We start from the raw sequence: 20,003 nt of genomic DNA, 5'->3' as shown, positions 1-20,003 counted from the left end.
CGTCTGTATTTCAATAAAGAGTCTTTTTCCCTTCTTATGGGGGAAAACTGATTGTTCTGAAAAGATTTTAGGTCATCTCTTTGTCTATGAATCTTTAACATATAAACGAGAGAGAGAGAGAGACAGAGTTAGCTGAAGGAAATATACTAGCAGAAATGGGGAGAAAAAATGAGCAAACCTTATTAACAGGAGCTCAGTTTTCAGTCCCAACAGACTTAACTAGCAGAAGGGGAAAGGAAGATCTGGGGCTGGCTGCCAGAGAAGCATTGCTGAGTGTAAACACTCCAAAGGCATCTCAGAATGCCCTTATCATAGGGAGCTCCAAAGTGTTCGTACTCTGGGACTCTGCAGTCAGAAGTAGTCTTGCAAGCAAAGAGTGTTTATTGTGGATTTTTAGTACGGAGAAAACTACAGCCAAGCTGACCAGAAAGACTGGAATTTCATCTATCTCTCCCCCCCACTTCCCCCCTCCCGCCCCGTCTTTCTCTCTGTCGTCCACTCATTGGATTTCTTCCTCTGCCAGCCTTTTAAACCAGGGATTACTGGGTCAGTGACATGCATTATTCCTTTTACTCTAGCATGATCTCATGTTCAGCCTCCTGGAGAAACACTGCTACCTGTAAGTATTTGCTTCAAGTTTGTTGTATACACTGAATGCTGTTGTGTTTGTGGTTGTAATAGTGTTTAACACCTTGTAACATTCAGTTTGCTGCTGAATGTTACAGCAAAGCAGTTGGACAGTGATTTTTGTACTCAGGAGAGATGAAAGCTCAGTTCTAACTTTGGAGGAAAACAGGCACTGGTTCTTGTCAGCAGTTTAGTAGAAGTTAACTTGGAAGTTAAGGATTCCAAGCAACTTGGTTTATTGTAATGTTCAAGTTGATGCAGATTTCTCAAGTATGCTGGCTTGCTTCCATCAGCTCTAATAAAACTTTGTGGTTTTATCTTTTATAAAAGCTTGGAAGCACTAAGCAAGATTTCTTTTCTTAAAATTTTCTTTTTAGTAAGACACACTGGGAGAGAAAAATGTGATAAAAAGCACTGAGAAATATAAAGAATAATTTCAATATTAATACATCTTTAAAGTATTTAATTTAGCTGGGAGAACTTGTTTTTTAAACGCATGTTTTAAAATTGTAGACTTTTATTTTGCAGTAGGGATCTGTGAGAGTTTTCACATTTTCTTGTACATTCAGACAGCTGACTTCAACTGAATTAGACAGATGTTCATTGGTCATATGTATGTGTAAATGTTTATATGGGTTTCTGAACACACACATATGTGCTTGCACAATTTTTACATTTCCTGCTGATTTCTGTGAATTTATCGAGAATTAAACTCTAAACCACCACCTTTTAGAGATTAGCTGCTGTCACTCAGTGTTGTGCTGAGACACTTCAACAAGTCCTGTAGATAATTATACACAGCTTCTTGAAACGGTTATTAAAAGGGGATTTTGCAAGTTACGTTTTTGCTAGTTTGAGAGTTCTACTAGTTCATCATCTCAGCTAAGTCACATCACCTTAGGCAAAATGCACCTCTGCTGTTGTCGTGTGTCCAAGGTGTCTGTGGGAGGTATTGGCACTGTAAATCATCACTTGCTTTCACAGTAAAAGAGCGCACACATCTGTCGAAATTGTCCCGTCTCTTACTTGGGTGTTACTGCTGTCGTTCTGCCAGCATTTTCTTCATGATTCTTCCCTAGGGTTTATTTTGCATGCAACACGACTGCACGCAGATCGTTTTGGCCTAGAGAATGAGGTGGTTTGGATCTGGGCATCTTTGGATTTTGAACCTTTTTCCCAGCATAGATCCCTGTTCTGATAAGAATTACACAAGTAAAAGGACAAATGATTAAACAAGTCTCTGAACAATGACTATATTTTTTAAATGAAAGTACCTCATATTGTTCATTCATTAAATTCATTTACTGCTGTCCTTGAAGTATTCTTTTTAATATTAGTCTATGACAATACTAGTTACAGTACAAGTGATCTTGATAATACATGTCTATGATAATATTAGTTACAGTACAACAGGAATTAATTCATTCATGGGGAAAAGAGATGATCATTGACTTCATCAATCTAACAGTGATTCTGGATAGCAACAACAGTATGTGTAGTAAAAACTCCACATATAAAAATAGTATATGCTGGTCAAATAATGATACAGTCTGCAATCTGCTTGACTGTACCTGTTGAGCATAAAGGGAGACTGAGCAGATCATTCGTCACCCATACTTTAACTTTGCTTCTCTCACTTGTTGAGATTCTGTGGCAGTCGGTTGTGGACCCAGATTAATTTATATCATGCTAATGGCTGTGTGGGCTACAATTACTGCAGCTAGGGTGCCCGTGCACAACTTCATGCTTTCACAACTTGCAACACAAGATCCTCAGGGATGATTCAGCTGCCTTTGTGCAGTTGGGTAAAAAAAGCTGAATAGACTATGTTTGGGAAGTTGTTAAACCCTCCCTAATGAAATGTGTTATTTCTGTCTCTAGGTGCTATTATTGTGAAGGCTGAAACAGTTATTTAAAGAACTCTAATAGCTGGCTGTGAAGATAAACGGTAGCTGGATTATGTTTGATTTTCTGACAAATGTTATCTAAAACCATTATGTGACTCCGTGAGCTAACAGGTTGTAGCTGCACTGTGCAGGCTTCCTGAATGTGTAAGGATATACATTTATTAATGAAAATTGTTAACAAAAGAGGAACTATGGTTTCAGGGGTTTTTTTAATGGATCTAGACTAATTTTGATGAGATGTACAACTATGTAATCTAGTGCATACGTCTAAGTAATTTACAGATTTCACTGAAGAACCTCAGATCACTTTTGATTTGTATGTAAGAAACATCAAACTCCCGATGGAGACCCCTCACACACCTTTGGAAAACTAAATTTATGTCTGGGCTAAATCTTTTCCTTAGATAGCTACATAAACAGGAAGGAATTGCTCTTTGGAGGCACATCTTCTGCTCCCAGAATATAGCAGTAGTCTTGGCAAAAAGCTCAAACAAGTGTCTGAGTTTTACATATCTAAGGTGCAAAGACATGAACTGAGCCAGAGTGTTTGTGGGAAAGTGTAAACCATACCATCTACCAGCTGTTAAAATTTAAGCACTCAAAAAAATTCTCTGTGTAGCATGTGCAGCAGATTGCAAGTCTTCTTTTGTTTAGCACTGAGAGGCAGCACACCTGCAGTGAGCTTGTTTTTGTAAAGAACAGTTGCAAAGTCTTTCTTCTTAAAAATTTAAAACCTTTGCCATTGCTCTCGAGGCTCATCAGCTCAAAGCTCAGCCTTCTCCCTCAGACTCAGTTAGCCAGCCAACCAATAGCAGTGCATAAAGAAATTAGTCTAAAACCACCAAAACCAAATGCTGCACTTCAGGTAGGTTTCTACCTGTAAGACAGAGTCTGCCAGAGATGGAAGTCCACTGCCATTTCATTGCTCTGTACTTCCATGTAGAGCAGGGTTGTTAGCATATACAGCTTACTGAGTGCATGAGCAGATGCATAATACTATGGAGGGGTGCAATATGTCAGTGGTACTGCGTTGCAGCACCACTGCTGCAGAAGTATCAGACCTTGCAGTTCGTGGTGTAATGAAACAATGTCATTGTTGGACGGCTGGCCACAGGTTCCTTGTCCCTGCCTCCTCACCTTGCTATTCCTCATGCAGGAGGCTTTTCCTGATCCTTTTTTATGGGTTTTGACACCCTCACATTTGCGGGTCAGAGATGCATTCAGTCTCTGGTAGAGCTGCTCTGCCATAAGTCAAGCTCATCTAGCACCTCGTGCATGAAATCTGACCATAGCTTGGAAAAGCATGGGGGTCCAGAGCTGGCAGCCTTGTGTTGTCATGTTAGGTACTGAACGCAATGCTGTCATTTCTGTCTTCACTCGCCAAAGTTATGGATCAAGGTGAAGCTAACGATTTTGTTGTTGTAACACAAGCATGATGGTCACTGACTAATGCTAGGCTGCTTGCTGAGTTTCACTAGTTTCTTTTCTATCCATTACTTGTTACTTGCTAAAATGAAATCTCTTTTCAAAGTCAATAGTCTTGGGAGATTTCCTCTATCCACTACACTCCCTTCACCCACTCACAGTTTCCATTATTAGGGGTAGTTTTCATTTTTATTTTTGAGTCGTTCTCTGGGTGGATTAGGGGAAGCCACACCATTACAACATTAGATGTTGTTATAGACTTAAGAGAAGAGCAGGTCTTATTTCCTCTCTGCAGTGCATGTGAATATACGTGAAATAAAAAGGATGGTTAATGACTGTTTTCACTAGTTTTCCCCTGGTTTATATCCTTCCCCCACCCCTTAACTAAGAATATCCAGGATCCCTGTCTCCCTTCTCAAACAGGAAAAAGAGAAAAGAGAAATTAAATATGCTCCTGATCTTTACATTGTGTCATGCTCTTAGGAGAGTACAAGTATGACATTAAATTACAAAACAATGACAGTAAAAAACTATAGTGGTTTGCATTAACATTTACACCAAGAAGTAGCCTACTCCCTTTGCCAAAAAGCCAACCTTTTGCTGTACTTGAATAGTTCAAATAAAATTTTCAGTGCAAATATCCAAACCTTCCCAAAAGTTAATTAGTCCTGGAAATGGCAAAGAGGTTGGTTCAGTTTGCATTTCTGCTATGCTGGCTTGACTTTCCCTGCAAACATCTATCCCCTATATCTTTATACTCCCAAAGGGTAGATGGGAAATCAGTGAGTACTGAGACTCAGGAGGATGAGGGTCATCTGCAGGATAGCAACGTATGGATAGCATCAGTGGAAGAACCTCAGTGGAAGCTGGAGTGTTTTATGGACTTCCTCAGACAGCTGTCACAAAGACATAATTATTTCTTTTTCAAAGTAGTTTCTGCATTGCACTCTGTTCCAATTCAGTGTTCGTGTCTGATAGAGAATGGGTAGTCAGAGGGTGGCAGTTCCTATTTATGTAATGATCTTAAAAACACATAAAGGGCAACTAAGAGAAAAAAAAAAATCACTTCATCTTCTCAACTTCAGTTATATGAGACAGTTTTCTGGGCTTAAAAGAGTAGAGGGTAAAGACATTTTCATTGGTGTTTTAAGGAGAAAATATTTACCTTTTCAGAAAATGCAGTTTAGTCATTAGTCTTATCATTATTAAAACAAAAGCCAAGACTTTATTTTATCTGCTTTTGCAGTTGTCTTCAGTAAAATAGGCATCTGCTAACAATGTGATCTTGATCTCTATCTCAAAATGTAAAGTACTAACAATGTAAGCAGATCTATTTAACACTCAAAAGGGAGCAGTGCATTGTCTTCAAGATGGTCTTTAAGGGGCAACCACAATAAATAACTCCTTTTTATTAATCTCAGTCTTGGACTATGACCTGCTCTGCCTTTGTAAAAGTATGTTGTGTCATGGTTGAAGGCCAGAGAAACACTGCGGAAAAGAATAATTCAGTTTTCAGCCTTGCATTAAGCTGCAATACTTGGCATTAGAGTGCAATAATGTTTATGGCATTATATTCAGATTTTTCTCCTCTACTACTTGTCTGCCTTTGTGTAATGCCAAATATGTTTTCAGTCTTATATTGGCCTGTCAGCATAGGGGGATACTTCTGCACTCAGTTTCCACTACCTAATATCCTAAGCTTGGGCGAATCATAACTTATGACAACATATGACAGTGACAATATCACACTGAAAATGAACATTGAAGTCAGAAATAATCTCAGTAAATTGAAACTGTAGTAGGTTTGAATCTGATAATCACAGTTAAAATAGCTGTAATATGAAAGAGGGTAGAATGAAGAAAAAGTGGGGGGTTGGGGGTTTTTTCTACCTTATAGTATTCTGCTTTAATACAACAAAGCAGCAAAGGACAACAAGGAAATGTTAATAACCTGGATATATCTGATGTGCTTCACATCCTTCATCTGTTTGCCCTGATGAAGAAAGGTCTATTCATTGACCATGCAATAAAACACTTGTTGTTTCCTTACTTTGCTAAGAAGTGTACAGGGTTTGTCAAAAAGTGCACAGGACTTGTGTTCACAGACCAAAACTGAGAAAGGAAAAAAAGAAGGGAACTGTTACCTACCATTCTTTAACTCAGCAAATACCTTGCTGAATGCTTATTTTCTACGTGACCTATAATCTTTGTTTGTAGTGTGTTGAAAAAACATTAAATAACAAACAGTCCAAGGGGCGCATGTGCTAATTGCGCATTCTGAAGTGACAACCCCTTAATTTAATACCTCAGGATCCTTTCATTGCCCTGGGCTAAGTTTTAATTGCTGTAATAATATTGATCCTGTTTCCAAGAAATCGTGGAAGGCTGCTATTTGTTTTCTTTAATCCCATTCTCCTAAAAAAAAAAAAAAATCATATGTTCTTTCTGTTTCTTGTAAACTTTTTCTGGTTTCCATTAAAACAAATCAGTGCAGCTCCCAGCCCACAACAATCATCCTCCATAATCCCCTTCAAGCTTTGCAAAAGAAGAGGGCAATTTTGGATGCAATTGTTCAGTGAAATCTCCCAGGCAACCAGAGATTTTGTCACAGACGGAGAAACTCTTAAGGTCTCATTCAAATCCCATCAAAGACTTTGGATGTCATTGAGACTTGGATCAAGGTCACTAGTGATTACAGATTTTTTTAGTCAGGTTTTAGGTATTACAACTGAGAGTTATTGGTGCTGTTTCTGATCTTTTTTCAATTGTTTTGCACTGGTAGATAGCTACGTAAATAATTTGGATTAGTCTTTATTTACATCACATTAGCCCTCCTCAGAATCAGACTCAGGGGTCTGTACCTTTATAACTTCTAAAAAAAGAAGTGCTAGAAACCTTCCCATCAATTAATATTTTCATTCTTTGAAATAAATTTCTTTCATGCAGGATGAGTCCTGCACAGATGTATGTTTTCTCCAGAGTCTGCTGTTGGAAAGACATCTAGCCTTCAATAACTCATGGATGCTCTTAGGGACTTAACACAGTTCTCCAGATTCCTGAAGCAATGAACAATCGAAAATTGGGAAGTTTTGTCAAGTATTTTGTGATAATGATTAGTCTACAGCAACGTTTGATTTCCTTTTAGATAGTTTTTCTTTCCTCTTCTGTTTTGGTTTGGTGTGGTGTTTGGTTTTGGGGGTTTTTTGGGGGGTTTTTTTTGAGAATCTTGACAACCAGTTGTATTTGGTGAGAATGCTAATGTTTGTAATTGGCCATCGCATCATTTCTAGCATGTGCACCAGCAGCCCTGAGGGAAAACTAGTTCTTCTGGCATTTGGAGCAAATTTTTAACAAACCACATCTGAAGTTTTCAGTAACCGTCCCCTGAATTGTCCCCAGTCTGGTCTGTCCCTCTGCTAACTCTTCAGAATCACATCCATGGCCTCTTCAGAGGTCCTTCCCCCCCTCTGCCTTCTCCCCTGGGGTCATCTGAAGAGCAGGGCAAGGGTTTGCCAGCAGATGAAGAGCTCCTCAGAGTTCCCCTTGCTGAGCGTCCCTGGCACAATGCCTTGGACATGTCTTCAGAGTGATGTCAGGGTACAAGAAGAATATGCATTCTCCAAATAACCAATGTATAGTCCTTTTCCACGCTCCCAAACCCCAGGGTCAGCTTGGTCAGTCTACCTCTAATTATAGGAAATGAGGTCTCTTTCTTTGTTGCCACATTTTTTATACCAGTATGGCTTTATATTAGATCTCATGGGAATTACTGAACTCTGTTCGCGGGGTACAACACAGTGTTTTGCAAAAATACACCAGGTAATTAACTTGAGTCCTGGGAGCCAGACATCTCTGTCGTTTCAGCTTAGAGTCATCATGTGATTTAGGGTGTAAAAGACCTCTGCAGGTAACTGCTCCCACTCCTTGCTATCCACAAAACCAGCTTTTATGGCAAGTCCAGCTTCAAAGTTACATCAGGCTGCTCAGGCCCTGATTAGTTGGTTTTTAAATATCTCTGAGGACGGAGACTCCACAGCCCCTCTGGGAAACCCGTTTCACTGACCATGCTCACTGCAGCTTTTCTTTTCCTAATATCTAATGTGAATTTCCCCTGTTGCAAATTTTGTGGGTTGCATCTTGTCCCTTCAAGTGTGCACCTCTAGGGTCTCTGTACTCTTCTGTTAGGTATCTAAAACCAGCAATAAGCCCTCTCTTCTTCAGGCTGAACAAACCCAGCTGTCTGGGCCTCTCCTCATAAATCATGTGCTCCATCCACACTGAGAGACAGCAACTAATATGTGATATATTATTGAACTGACATGGCTATTTCGCTTCTGGGAACGAAGCTGGTAGCTTTCTGTGAGCTTGTAGGCACCGGTTCAGGTGTTTTACCGTATAGACAAACCCTTAGAAAGTCAATGAGGAAACAACTCAGTTTAAAAACACTGATTCTCCTAACATATATTTCATCAACACTGTTATTTCACTAAGCCTCTAAGTATATCTGAAATATTGTGGTGCATTTGGAATTAAATATTGCTTCAGTCATTTGTTCACTCTGGATACACAGGTGACACGCCAAGGAGTATCAGGGATTAATGAGGCTCAGCTGTGATATTAAGGGTAGAGAAGTAAGGAGGCTGTAAGGAAGTCCGAAGCAGCCACAAAATACGGCAGCGGCATCACCAGCAGCTGTCGGGTTGCTGAGAGCAGTGCACTGTCACTGTGGATCAGCGTAAATACCATGTAGCACACACACCACTTTGCTGAAGCAATGGCCTTCTTCACACAGAGGGGGGAATGCATTCACTCCAAAAGCTTCTCATTTTATTGCCATGATGTGCTGAAAGGATCTCTTGTCGTTTAATTTTGCTGTCATTCGATAAGTGCTTGGGAAAGCAAGTTTATACTTCTCAAGATCTTCACTTGGCAGCATAAGGAGACAGCCCTGCAGCTGTCGGCCCTGCAGCTGACAAGTAGGGGCTAATTGCTGGAACACAGCGGGCAAACACGTTTATAGTGATACAGGAGTAATACCTGCAAGCAAGAGCAGTCAAAGCAAGACTGTAATACATAGTGACAACATGCGACCAATTTTGTAGGAGAGAATGGCTCATGCACCCACCACGAAATTGGCCAAAATGTTTCTGGCTCCTCTTGGAGCCTTTCTGCTCTTAGTTTTTGATTCAGGGTAAGAAGATGCAGCAAAGAAACCACCACCTGTGCCTGAGGTTTATACCTGGACTCACTGCTGGGGTCTATGGGGCAGGAACCAGAACACAGATCAACCTGGGCTTCATCAGAGTCAAAGTGCAGACATCTCTGCACAATCAACTCTGGCAGTGACTGTTGGAGAAAGGCAGCTGGATTTCCCTTCTTGTAAGCACATCTGTAAGGTGTAAAGAGAACAATACACTTCCCGACCAGTGCCATTTCTGAACTGGTGATTAGGCTGTCTCTGAACTATAACTTGGTTTCATAGTAGATATCCAGGTGGGAGTGGAGAAAGTCAAAACTGTCCAAGTTTCAATTTTATCATTTCTCATAAGGCACCCAGTGCCCTGTGAATAAAGGCATTTTGCACTGTAAATCAATGCCCCGGCCTGGTATTATGGAGCACAAAGTTACTGGTGTTGTCATGAGCTGTAAATCACCGGATCTATGTTTCAGAGTCATTGACTGCCTCTTAGCACTTTGACAGGTCCTAGTTAGAGTCTAAAATTCTTAATTATTTTCTTGTTATCTGAGCCCCTCTATTGCTTAAGAAGCCAGGTCTTCCCTGAACCTAGCTGTGACTTACGCATTGCTTCTTCATCAGGGGCTGGAGTCAAAGGATTTGCAGTCCCTGTGCCAGGGGCTTCCTGCTGGTCAGGGATCCTGGCATGCCTGAAGCCAGAGGAGACATTAGGCAGATGGTCTTCTTGAAACATATGCCAAGGAAGTTATTTCACTTCCCTCAGCCCTACCTTCACTTTGTTCAAGTAAGGAAGTAGGAAGAGGGCACAGCAATAGAGAAGATTTTAACTCAGAATATCTCTCCATGCTTTGGAGCTGGTGAAGGAAACACAGATTTGATAAATGCTAGCAATCTGTGCACTATGTGATAAATGCCAGTTAGATATTCAGGTTAAAATAGTGTACTCGCAAAACGTACTTTATCACCTGGAGGCTGAAGTGTAATCTGTTTTCCTCTCCCTCTTTCCAAGTTATCCTTTATAGGATTGCAGACTGTGTTTCAAAACTGTGAATTTTAGGAAGTGGAGTGCTGTCTCAGATGTGCTCATTTCAATGAAGTGCCATGCATACCCATCCCACTAGAAAGAAACAAAAATTAGCAAGTACATTTACATATCTGGATTTTAGTAAAAGCTGTCTGTATAAGTAAACTTTTTTAAAAAGTAATTGAGATTTTTATTTGTTTCTGAAACACGTAATAAAACTTTCAACCATGAACTGCATTCCCTTTCCTCTGTCTAGAATTCTACATTTTCACTCATATTTTGTTCAGATTGATCTGGTTGCATAATTTCAAATCAAAATCAAAAGATTTTCATTTAAAAAGCTAGAAAACCAGAGTTAAGATTTGCGGCCCAGACTACATAGTCAGCATACATCTAACTTGAAACATATGTTAGTCCCAATGTCTTCAATCTTGAATCTGAGCTGAAGCGAGTGGATCTGTCTTGTGTTACTTTAGGAAGTGAATAATTTTAAAGAAGTTCTTAAGTGCTGTTTGTTGTTCAGTTACGTGTAAAACTGGGCAGGTACGTGCATACAACTGTAGGCTGTTCAGAAGGTCATCCTGCAGGAACAGTAGAGTGAACGCTTACCTGTTAACAATAATGAAGGAAATAAAGAGATACATAGATAAGGTTTATTACGCACTTTCAGGAAAGCTCACTGTTGGTGGTAGTGTTGTGGTTAAATTAGACTCTGCAAATAGGTAGTCAAGGCACTAAAAATTTACAAGAAACTGAAGGAATGTTGATGCTTTACTAGCTTGAAATTACTTATGATCTTTTCAAATTCAATTAAATCAATACCATTGCCTGTTCTTTGAGCTATAGATTCAGTTTACTTTGGAGGGTTGTAGAAATTAGGGTCTCATAAGGATTTCAATAGTACTTGTTCAATGTCAGAAGAACTACATTTTTCTCATGAGTTATAAACAGGAAAGATGAAGGTTAACTGTAACTGGGGGCACGAGGGGCTTGTGTAATTTTATTTTCCATATTATCTTTTGTTCCTCATTTCTCCTGAATTTACCTCAGAATGATTACTTTTTCTTTTTTTTTGTGAAAAAGGAAAAAAACAGCTTTGTTGTGCTTGGCATAGTTACTCGCTGTAGCAGGAAGAGTAGAGAGGCACTGGCAAGGTATTTTAAACTAAAGGTTGAATATTTTTCCCCCACGTTCAATGGCAAAGCAAAAATAGATTTAACCAAAGGCCACTCTCCCTTTATCCCACTTCCAGATATATTGAATTTGGATGAATGCCTACTCCTGCACTTTCAAACTACTTGGATGCTCATATCCTTTTATTAATATCTACTTGGTCCAGCAGTAAAAAAGGCTGGTAACAAAGGATCCTACACAGCAAATGTTTGCATGTGCATACAGATCAAAGGTGCCTGGAATTCATATTGAGGGATAATCCATGGAGGTACATTGGTACATAGCTAATTTTCTGATCAACTTAATAGTATTCAAAGGTGAAGTTAATTTGCTGCTTGCAATGAACTCCAACTGTAAGAAATGGTGAAAGTTTTTGTGTTTTGGGTTTTTTATCCACCCAAATAGTTGCTCAATGCCTTATATCAATTTTCTTTCTCTCTCTTTTTTTTTTTTCCCCTGCAGGATTAACAAACCTTAAAAGTACTCTGAGAACACATTCATCATTTTGTCAGGCTTGACCAATGAATTTTATAAAAACCCAAGGATATTTTGAAAGGCCCCTGTCCAAATTTCAGTCAAGGGGTGCATCTTAATAGAAAACATGTGATACGTTGTTACCTGCGAATAACATTTTGGTCCTTCATTACATGGTGAAAATCTGCTGGTGGAGAAAGAGACGACTTGTTTTGTTAAGAACATTTTCACTGGTGGAAAAGAGCTGGCATCCCCTCACACTATGAAGCCCTTTGAGAAAAGCTGGTTGTTTCTACTGCTGCCTGTTGTACTAAGAGTTGACTGCTCCTCCTTTATTAGCGTCAACCTTGGTATGAAAGTGATGAAGGGACAGTCTGTCTTCCTGTCAGAAGATGACCTCAAGTTTTCCATCCCCAGAGAGGAGGATGCCTGCAAAATAGAAGTTGTGATTAATGAGCCAATAACACAGAGGGTTGGGACACTGACTCCACAGGTATTTGGGCTCCATTGGGCAGCTCTGATTGTCCACATGTGCGCATGTGTGGGAGAAACTAGAAAGAGCTGCTTTACTGATTTCTGGGTTTTTTTGGGGGGGCGGGGAGGGTAGTCACTAAAAGGCATGAAGCTGAATGGCCTGTGAGATTCAGCTCTTTGCTAAAAGTAGCCACCTGACAGAGAACTGCAGCCCTGAAATCCAAAAGCTGAGCTCAGTAACATGAGTGCATAAAAGGGAGTTTGGTCAGAGTCTCCTTTCACAAGTGGAGAATGGGTATTTCAAAACTTTCAGTTAGGAGATATCTTCCCATTTCTCAGCCCCTTGTTTTTCTACCATGAGGTTAAGGCCCCTTGGGTAACGCATAGCCCGCTACAGCATTTTGCATTTTAGTCACGCAGCCACTACTTAGGGAGCAATTAAGAAAAAAACCATCGCATACAATAAGCACATTGTGTACACCGTTGTTTGCTCTGCTCTGCAACAGCTAAATTGCTAGCAGATGGCAAATACATAAAAAAAAGAAATGTTTTCTGTTAAAATTTCAAGCTTGTAGGAATAATGAAATCTATGTCACATATCACCGTTCTGCTACTCATTTGCCTCACAAATCTCCCCACCTGAGTCATAGCAAGGAGTTAGAAGTAATTGACAAGAAGATGTAACAGTGGTGATAAAAGATGAATGGTTTTAAAATGAACCATAACCACAGAGTTTTTGTCTATTTTTGAAAAGTTTTGTTAATTGTACCATGCAGCATACACTTCTATATGTTTGTGTATACATATATTGTTTTAAACATCCTCTTTGAGGTTTCTGGTGGTCTCTGTGAAGGTGCCTGCAGGAGCACCAGTCTCAGTAGATTTTTCAAAGCTTCTGGCTTGGTCATCATCATTATTTTTGCAGACCACTGACGAGTACTTCAGCTGAACCAGCACTCAGAGGAGCAGAGGCACGCCAGGGAAAACAGGAGGTGATGAACAGGGCAATGTGTGATCTTCTCTAGAGAATGGAGCCGAGATGAGCAGTGCCTCTGCTGAGACTTCCCCTGGGTTTGATCTCTGTCAGCACAGGGGCTCTGACTGTAGTCCCCCCTCTCCACTTCCCCAGTCTACTTTGGCCCATGAGGAGAAAAAGAGAGACCTACATGTCTCATGGCTGGCAAACCTCTTCTGTAGGTAAGCTGGCTGGCTGAGCGTGTGACTTTGGTTCCGATTTCTGCCTCAGCCTCTACATGCAGGACCAAGATATTTTGAAAAAGCCACTTTGGCCTTTGTAACCTGACATGGTTCAAACACAGGGTCAGAAACAGTTTTCCATTGACCCCAGGGGATATGTACTCACCATACCTTGTTTTCCAAAATACCTAGGGTCCTTGCCTTTCCCCACTCCCAACCCCACCTCCCTTAGGTGCCCATCCTTTCATGGCCCCGATGTGAGCCCAGGCAGCTCAGCATGGCTCTTGGAGGCTGCAGACACATCTCATCTGGAGGGGTGAGCTCTGCTGGGCAGGTGGCCCTAGGGTACCAGGCTGGAGAGGGGCTGTGGCTGCTGATGGTGCCCAGGATACTTCCCCTGGATGGCTCCTGGCCTGAGTGCCATCTCACTGGGAAAGGTGCCTTCTCCTCCTCTCTGCAGCGTGGGGAGGTGGGAGTGCCGGAGACACACCACCAGGCAGGGCCCCCTGGGGAGGAGATAGGCAGTCTGGTTATCTCAAGTCATATTTCCTTGCTGGGAAAGAAAAAGATGGCATTTTTTAAGTTGAGGGCTTCTGTTTCAAACGACAAAATCCTGAGCCAGACACTGAAAAGCGCTGCCTGAGCTTTCACCATTCCTGAAAAAAGCTGCTAGACACTGACCCTCCCGGTGCCACTCATGCTTTTTCTACCAGAAAATTCTGCAGCCAGAACATGTCTCTGGTCTGATCTGTTTTACTGCCATTAAAGAGAGTAATGTCCTAGGAATGTATGACAATTTAATTATAAACTGTAATTGAAAAGCAGTTGAAGTAGAAAAAAACAAAGCTCGACAGTAATTAGGAAAAGATTTAGATCTCCTTTGTCTTACCCAGCACATTTATAGACAATTAGAGTTGCCTGTTCATATAAAAGGAAAACATATTAGGAAACATAAAACAGATGTTTCTTTTTGCAAAGCAGATTGTGTCTTATACATATATAAAATGACTGCCAGTCAGTGGTAACAGACCTTCGTGGAAAGGTCCTTCATTTTCCATCCCCTTGTTATCAATTGAGAGATGGAACTAATGATGTCTTAGAAAGAAAGAAATTAATTCTTTGGTATGATAAACCATGTCCTCTGCTGTAGGCAGTCCCCTCCAATATCAACAAGGATGCATCATCTGAGCAGTATCTCATTGTCAGGTGCACACCAGACCTACATGTCACCAAAAACTCTACTGACTTTGAGGGCTCTACACTGATTTACATCAGTGAAGAATCTATCATCTTCAGTCTACAACATTAAACTACAGGAAGCTGTAATATGAGTGGCTTTTGTACACAATGTACTTTTTTTTCTTTAACGTAACACACCACCTAACTCCTGTTAAATTTTTTTTCTTTTTCTGTTCACTTAGGACTATCTAATTAATTAATCACCTTCCTTTATGTTCACTTGTAGTAAGCAAGAAAAGACACTAAGTAAGAAAAAGACATATTTGATGTTTGTTAAATACTGAAAACAATGAAACACATATTTCTGTGACATTTTAAAACAATAAACAACAGAATAGCCACAACATAGTCAAAACCTTCATCATATGAGAGCAATTTTGTTTTTCACAAACTGTTCTTGTCCTTCCTTTCTAAGCAGTCCCAGAAAAGAAAATCAATCATAATTTCCATAACACCATATGGATTATTCCAAGATTATTTTACCCAATAGGAAGCGTGGTAAATCCATGTATATGTATCTGATAATCAAGTAACTCATTACTTAATTAAAAAAAAAAAAAGACTTTGTACAATGTCCTTCCTGATGAAAGTTAAAAGTAGGCAATACATTTTAAAATCACTAGGAATATAGTACTATTACCACATAGCTTGAGCTTCTGAGAATAACTTCAGTGGAAGTGGACACTGCCAGTAATAATGAAAGCTGATAAATTATTTTCCATTACAGAAAGATGCAAGTTCTAATTCTGTGTAATGGCTAGAACGAAACAAAGGTCACTAGTTCTTTTATCTTTTAATGTAAATCCGCAAAGTGGTCATAAAGCGCTTCAGTTAACTATACATTAACAACTAATTTAGGAATTAAAATATTACTTTATTCTTACACTGAAAGTCAGAGTATCCAAAGACTCTCTGTATGCACTGCGCTTCCAGTCAATGTTCAGAATCTCACTAAAACCCCCCTTCCATTTCACCACCCTCCAAAGTGGCTGGGGAGATGTAGGTAATTCAGGCAAGCCACTTAATTTTCATGATTCTTTTGAGAAATGAATGGTAGTAAGAAATGACCTCTTATTTCTGCAAAAAGATGTGGTTCATCAGTCAGCTGCATGTGCATATTAATCCTTATTAGTCATGGCCTCATCAGGTCTATTAGTGAATACTGAACAGATTTTACTTTAGTCCATAGAAGAACTAATAATGTGTGAATACTGCCCATAAAAACTGAATCAAAACCACATTTAGTTTCACAGTGAGACACTCAGGAAATGTAACAATTAGCTTTTGCCTTCTTCCTGACAAGAATATGCCTTGTCTCTCTGTAGGTATGAAACATGAGTATCCTCCATCTATGCATCGGCTGAATGGGGGTTCCCTGTTATCACAAGGATGGTATAAACATGGTCTTATCAATGCTAGGAGCTTTCCAGCTGTTAAACTCTATAAAGAAAAACAGCTACATGGGAATTGCAATTTGCCAAACTTGCAAACAGGCATATGTGAGAACAGAAGAATCCTATGTCCCAGAATCCAAATCCCTGCTCCCAAGAATGGGTGTGTCAGAACTCTCCAAAGCAATCTTTTTTCCATTTGAGTCAGGCTTTTTTCCTCATTGCCTTACTTTCACAAGTCAACAAACTGTTAAACTCTTAGATAGTTAAACTGTGGCCAGCCATCTTTGCAGATTTGACCTGTATCAGGTGTGTCATAATAATTAGTCTCTTTTGAATTAACTGGTGGACACGGTACAGAAATTCTGCTTGCTTTTATGCTATGGGATTACACTGACATTGGGGCTGGGTGTTGGTATGGCACAGAGATGACATCTGATCTGGTAAAAGGCTACTGGTACAAAGTCAGTGTTCCAAAAACATGTAACAAATCTGAGCTAGCAAATTTTCCAACAGAGAAGTTTCACAGGATCATACTTTTGTGGTCCAATGGTGGCGGCCATAAAGAAGGACTTACTGTATAATCAAGCTATCGCCATAAGCAACTTTAAAAGCTAATAAATCAAACATTGTACTGCAGAAACTGCCAGGTTTTCAGCTCCACTGCAGTTCTCACACTGAGTACAACAGCATCCGTAAGTCCACAGGCTGCAGTGGTAGAGAAGTGTGTGCTCAGACTCTGTTGTGCTGGAGGAGGGACTTGGCAGCCTGAAACTATCACATTTATATGCCCATTCCCTTGCAGAATGCCAGCAGCCCCACATTGAAGTGGTTGCTCTGGCTGTCACTGGGAGACCACAGGGCAGGTGAATAACTATTCATAGAAATAAACTACAGATTAAAAATTTCCTTAGTCTGCTGTTTTCCTGACAGTCAGAGAGAAGTGGAACAGAAGCGTGAAGTTAACATTCTTGACAGTGTTGTGCTTGCCTATTCTTTCTCCTTCATAGGTTTTTGACTGTCACTTCCTTCCTAATGAAGTCAAATATACCCACAATGGCTGTCCGATTTTAGATGAAGACACGGTCATGCTTAGGCTATACAGGTAAGCAGCAGTGGGAGATCACACTTCATTGTCACCAGGAGAACAGCTGCCCTCACGAAGAGCAAGCAATCTATTTTTCACGGTAAAAGCATGTTCTGCTGCACGTATCATAACTACTTAGATCCAGTAACAGCATCATTAGTCAACAAGTGACCATCTATTTAAGGAAACATTTGTCACAATATATTTCAGATATGCTCAAATAATGTGTTTGTTAGTATTAAGAAATGTTACGTATTGCTCGTTTATTACAGAAACCCAGTGGTTTTTCTTTTTATTATTGAAAATGACAACAGTGCTTTCAGAGCCCTGTATGTTCTATGCTGTCCTGCTGAGAGGGACGCAGACCCTTGCATACACACAGCCAGTAACCTCTTCTTTCACACAAACACCCCTTTTACAAGTATGAGGAAGTGGGCAGCAGTGTCTGGCACCTCATAGTCTCTGGCAATCTGGGGTTTGAGGGCACACAAGAGAAAGGGGTTCAAGTAATTCAATTTAGAAGGTGAGGCCAATGCCAACCTCACAGAGTGACAGAAGGTGGGATGAAGCATAATTAATTTCTTTCTATCACCTCCAGGTTTACAGAAACTGAAACGTTTGTAGAAACATTCACCCTCCATGTGCAGCTACTTGAGCCAGACTGTAACATCATCAAAATGCGCTCCCGTGCCCTGGAGGTCCCTGAGTACTATGGTCTGTCCAGCGTGATTGACAAGAATGTCCTCACTTTTGACTATGACAGGAAGATAAATCTGGATTGCACCATTTCCATAGCCTCTTTGGAAACGCACCTGCCTGCTCATGGCCAGCTCATCACCAGGGAAGCACAGCCAGAGCAGCTTCATGGAGATCAGCCACAGAGCTTCTTCCCTGGCCCTAGTATGATGTGCTTTAGTTGTTTGTATTAGCAGATTCAGTCTGCCGCAGTGGGTTGCTTCAGGCATGCTGGGTAAAAGTGGGTCATGTGAAGTTTAATGAACAGCTTGAGCTATCATGGAAACTGAAAGGGGCATGAAGTTTGTGTGGGTCACAATGCAGATCACAGATCTGGGTCAGTAATGCCCCGACTGGAGTCTGGTTTTGGCTTTTAGACATGTGGACCAATGTGGTGGCTTTGGAGTGCCAAGACTCAGTAGAAACAGCACCTACCCAAGAGACCAAGGGAGGTTGGAGTTGGAAGATATCAGTTGAAAACAAAATCCTGTAGGAAAAGCTAGGTCAGGAAAGGAGTCCTAGTCTCATCACACTGGCTTTTATCAGGGCTGATTTAGCTATGCAGACAAGCTTCCTATGTTGATTTCTGCTCCAGTAACTGTCGCTATTGCTTCTCTTGGGTTACAGACCGCAGCCTGGGCCAGCAGTGCGGAAACGGGAGCTGCGTGCTGGGACCAGGAGTCATTCACAACACAAAAATGAGCTGCGAAGAATTTCTGAGGATGGGGATTCGATATCAGCACCTTGACCCTCCCTCGCCTGACACTGATTATATTCCAGTGAGGCTGGATCTCACAGACAGCAGAAGCAAAACTCTGCACAAGGTAGACTTTTACTCAACCTTACAATGTCTGATTGTCTTCCTGGTTTTAAAAAAAAATTAAATTCGTTGCTGCCTTTCACGTTTGAAGACAGATAGCGATCCTGAAAGTTTGTTCAGTTCTTACAACGTGTTCATCTGGGCAAATGAAATGCATTATCCCCGTGCCTCTGTGTTTAGACCATTATGGCTACAGAGAAACACCTCTGGTTGTTTACTGGCAGGCATAAGTAGTTTACCCTGACAGCAAAATTAATTCTGGCATAATTCCACCTTTTTTATAGAGCATGAGCTGCACTCACTTCAATGTACATAGTAGTTAATAACTTAAGAACTGTGTGAACATAGTTAATAACAATTAATGGCTCATGCATATTTCTGTCAGGTAACGTTATTCTTCAAACTCACATCAAATTAAACAAGTTGTTTCAGCCCAAAATTAAGGACACAAATAAGACCAGTGAACCAGGCAGATGTTTTCATAAAGTCTAAATATTTACTTTAGGCATTTTCTCATTAAAATCTTTCAATTTTTCTTTTCAAAATAATTATTGCTTTAACATGTACCCCAATTAGCTATGTGAAGGTAATGGCAATGGATTTTTTTTTTTATTTGCTTTGCTTTGTCCTTTCACTTGTCTCATTTTTTCATGTTGTAGACTGAGTATGCATGGCTCCCTGTTCAGATTAAAGGTGCTATTCCCAATCAAATACCCAAAGCTGCCCCAATGGCAAAGTTCATCTTGGAAGTAGATCAATTTATTTTAACCCCCCTTACAACTACAACCATTGATGCCGAAGACAGCGAAACTCCAAAATCCCTGCTTGTATTCAACATTACGAAGCCACCTCTGCACGGCTTCATCACTCATCTGTCTGACCATACAAAAGCTGTTGGTTCCTTCACATGGAAGGATCTCAGTGACACGCTTATTGCTTACCAGCCTCCAAATAACAGCCATACAGAGAGGAGGAATTATGAGGTAACAGTGTAATGTATGAGCATTTGCTGGTTTTCAGCTCCTTAAGATTCAGTAAGTTGTAAAAAATGCATTCATTTGTAATGGGTATTTTTAAGGAAAAAAAAAAAGAAATGTTAAGAAGTTTCTCTAACCATATGCAATGCAGGGGCAGAGGTAAAACCATTTACCTCTTTTTCTTATGATTTATCAGATTAACTGTCTAACAGAAATCAGATATTTGTTGCTCCCTACTTAACAATTTCTTTGCACT

At 40.3% G+C, this 20,003-nt stretch overlaps 1 protein-coding gene across 6 annotated transcripts in view; it reads left to right on the top strand.

Moving 5' to 3' along the window:
- The first annotated feature begins 369 nt into the window (after window positions 1-369).
- FREM1 (FRAS1 related extracellular matrix 1) overlaps window positions 370-20,003 on the top strand; it is a 74,196-nt gene continuing 54,562 nt past the window's right edge. For all 6 annotated transcript variants that reach the window (XM_054810609.1, XM_054810610.1, XM_054810611.1 and 3 more), the window contains exons 1-6: window positions 370-619; window positions 11,816-12,320; window positions 17,139-17,233; window positions 17,814-18,115; window positions 18,578-18,774; window positions 19,430-19,753. In XM_054810609.1, coding sequence (XP_054666584.1) covers window positions 12,090-12,320; window positions 17,139-17,233; window positions 17,814-18,115; window positions 18,578-18,774; window positions 19,430-19,753 — 1,149 coding nt within the window. In that variant the 5' untranslated portion in view covers window positions 370-619; window positions 11,816-12,089. The remainder of the gene's footprint in view (window positions 620-11,815; window positions 12,321-17,138; window positions 17,234-17,813; window positions 18,116-18,577; window positions 18,775-19,429; window positions 19,754-20,003) is intronic.

The sequence above is a fragment of the Grus americana genome, chromosome Z (genome assembly GCF_028858705.1).
Source record: "Grus americana isolate bGruAme1 chromosome Z, bGruAme1.mat, whole genome shotgun sequence".
In the NCBI taxonomy this organism is placed as follows: Eukaryota; Metazoa; Chordata; class Aves; order Gruiformes; family Gruidae; genus Grus; species Grus americana.
This window is presented reverse-complemented; position numbering and strand designations above follow the sequence as displayed.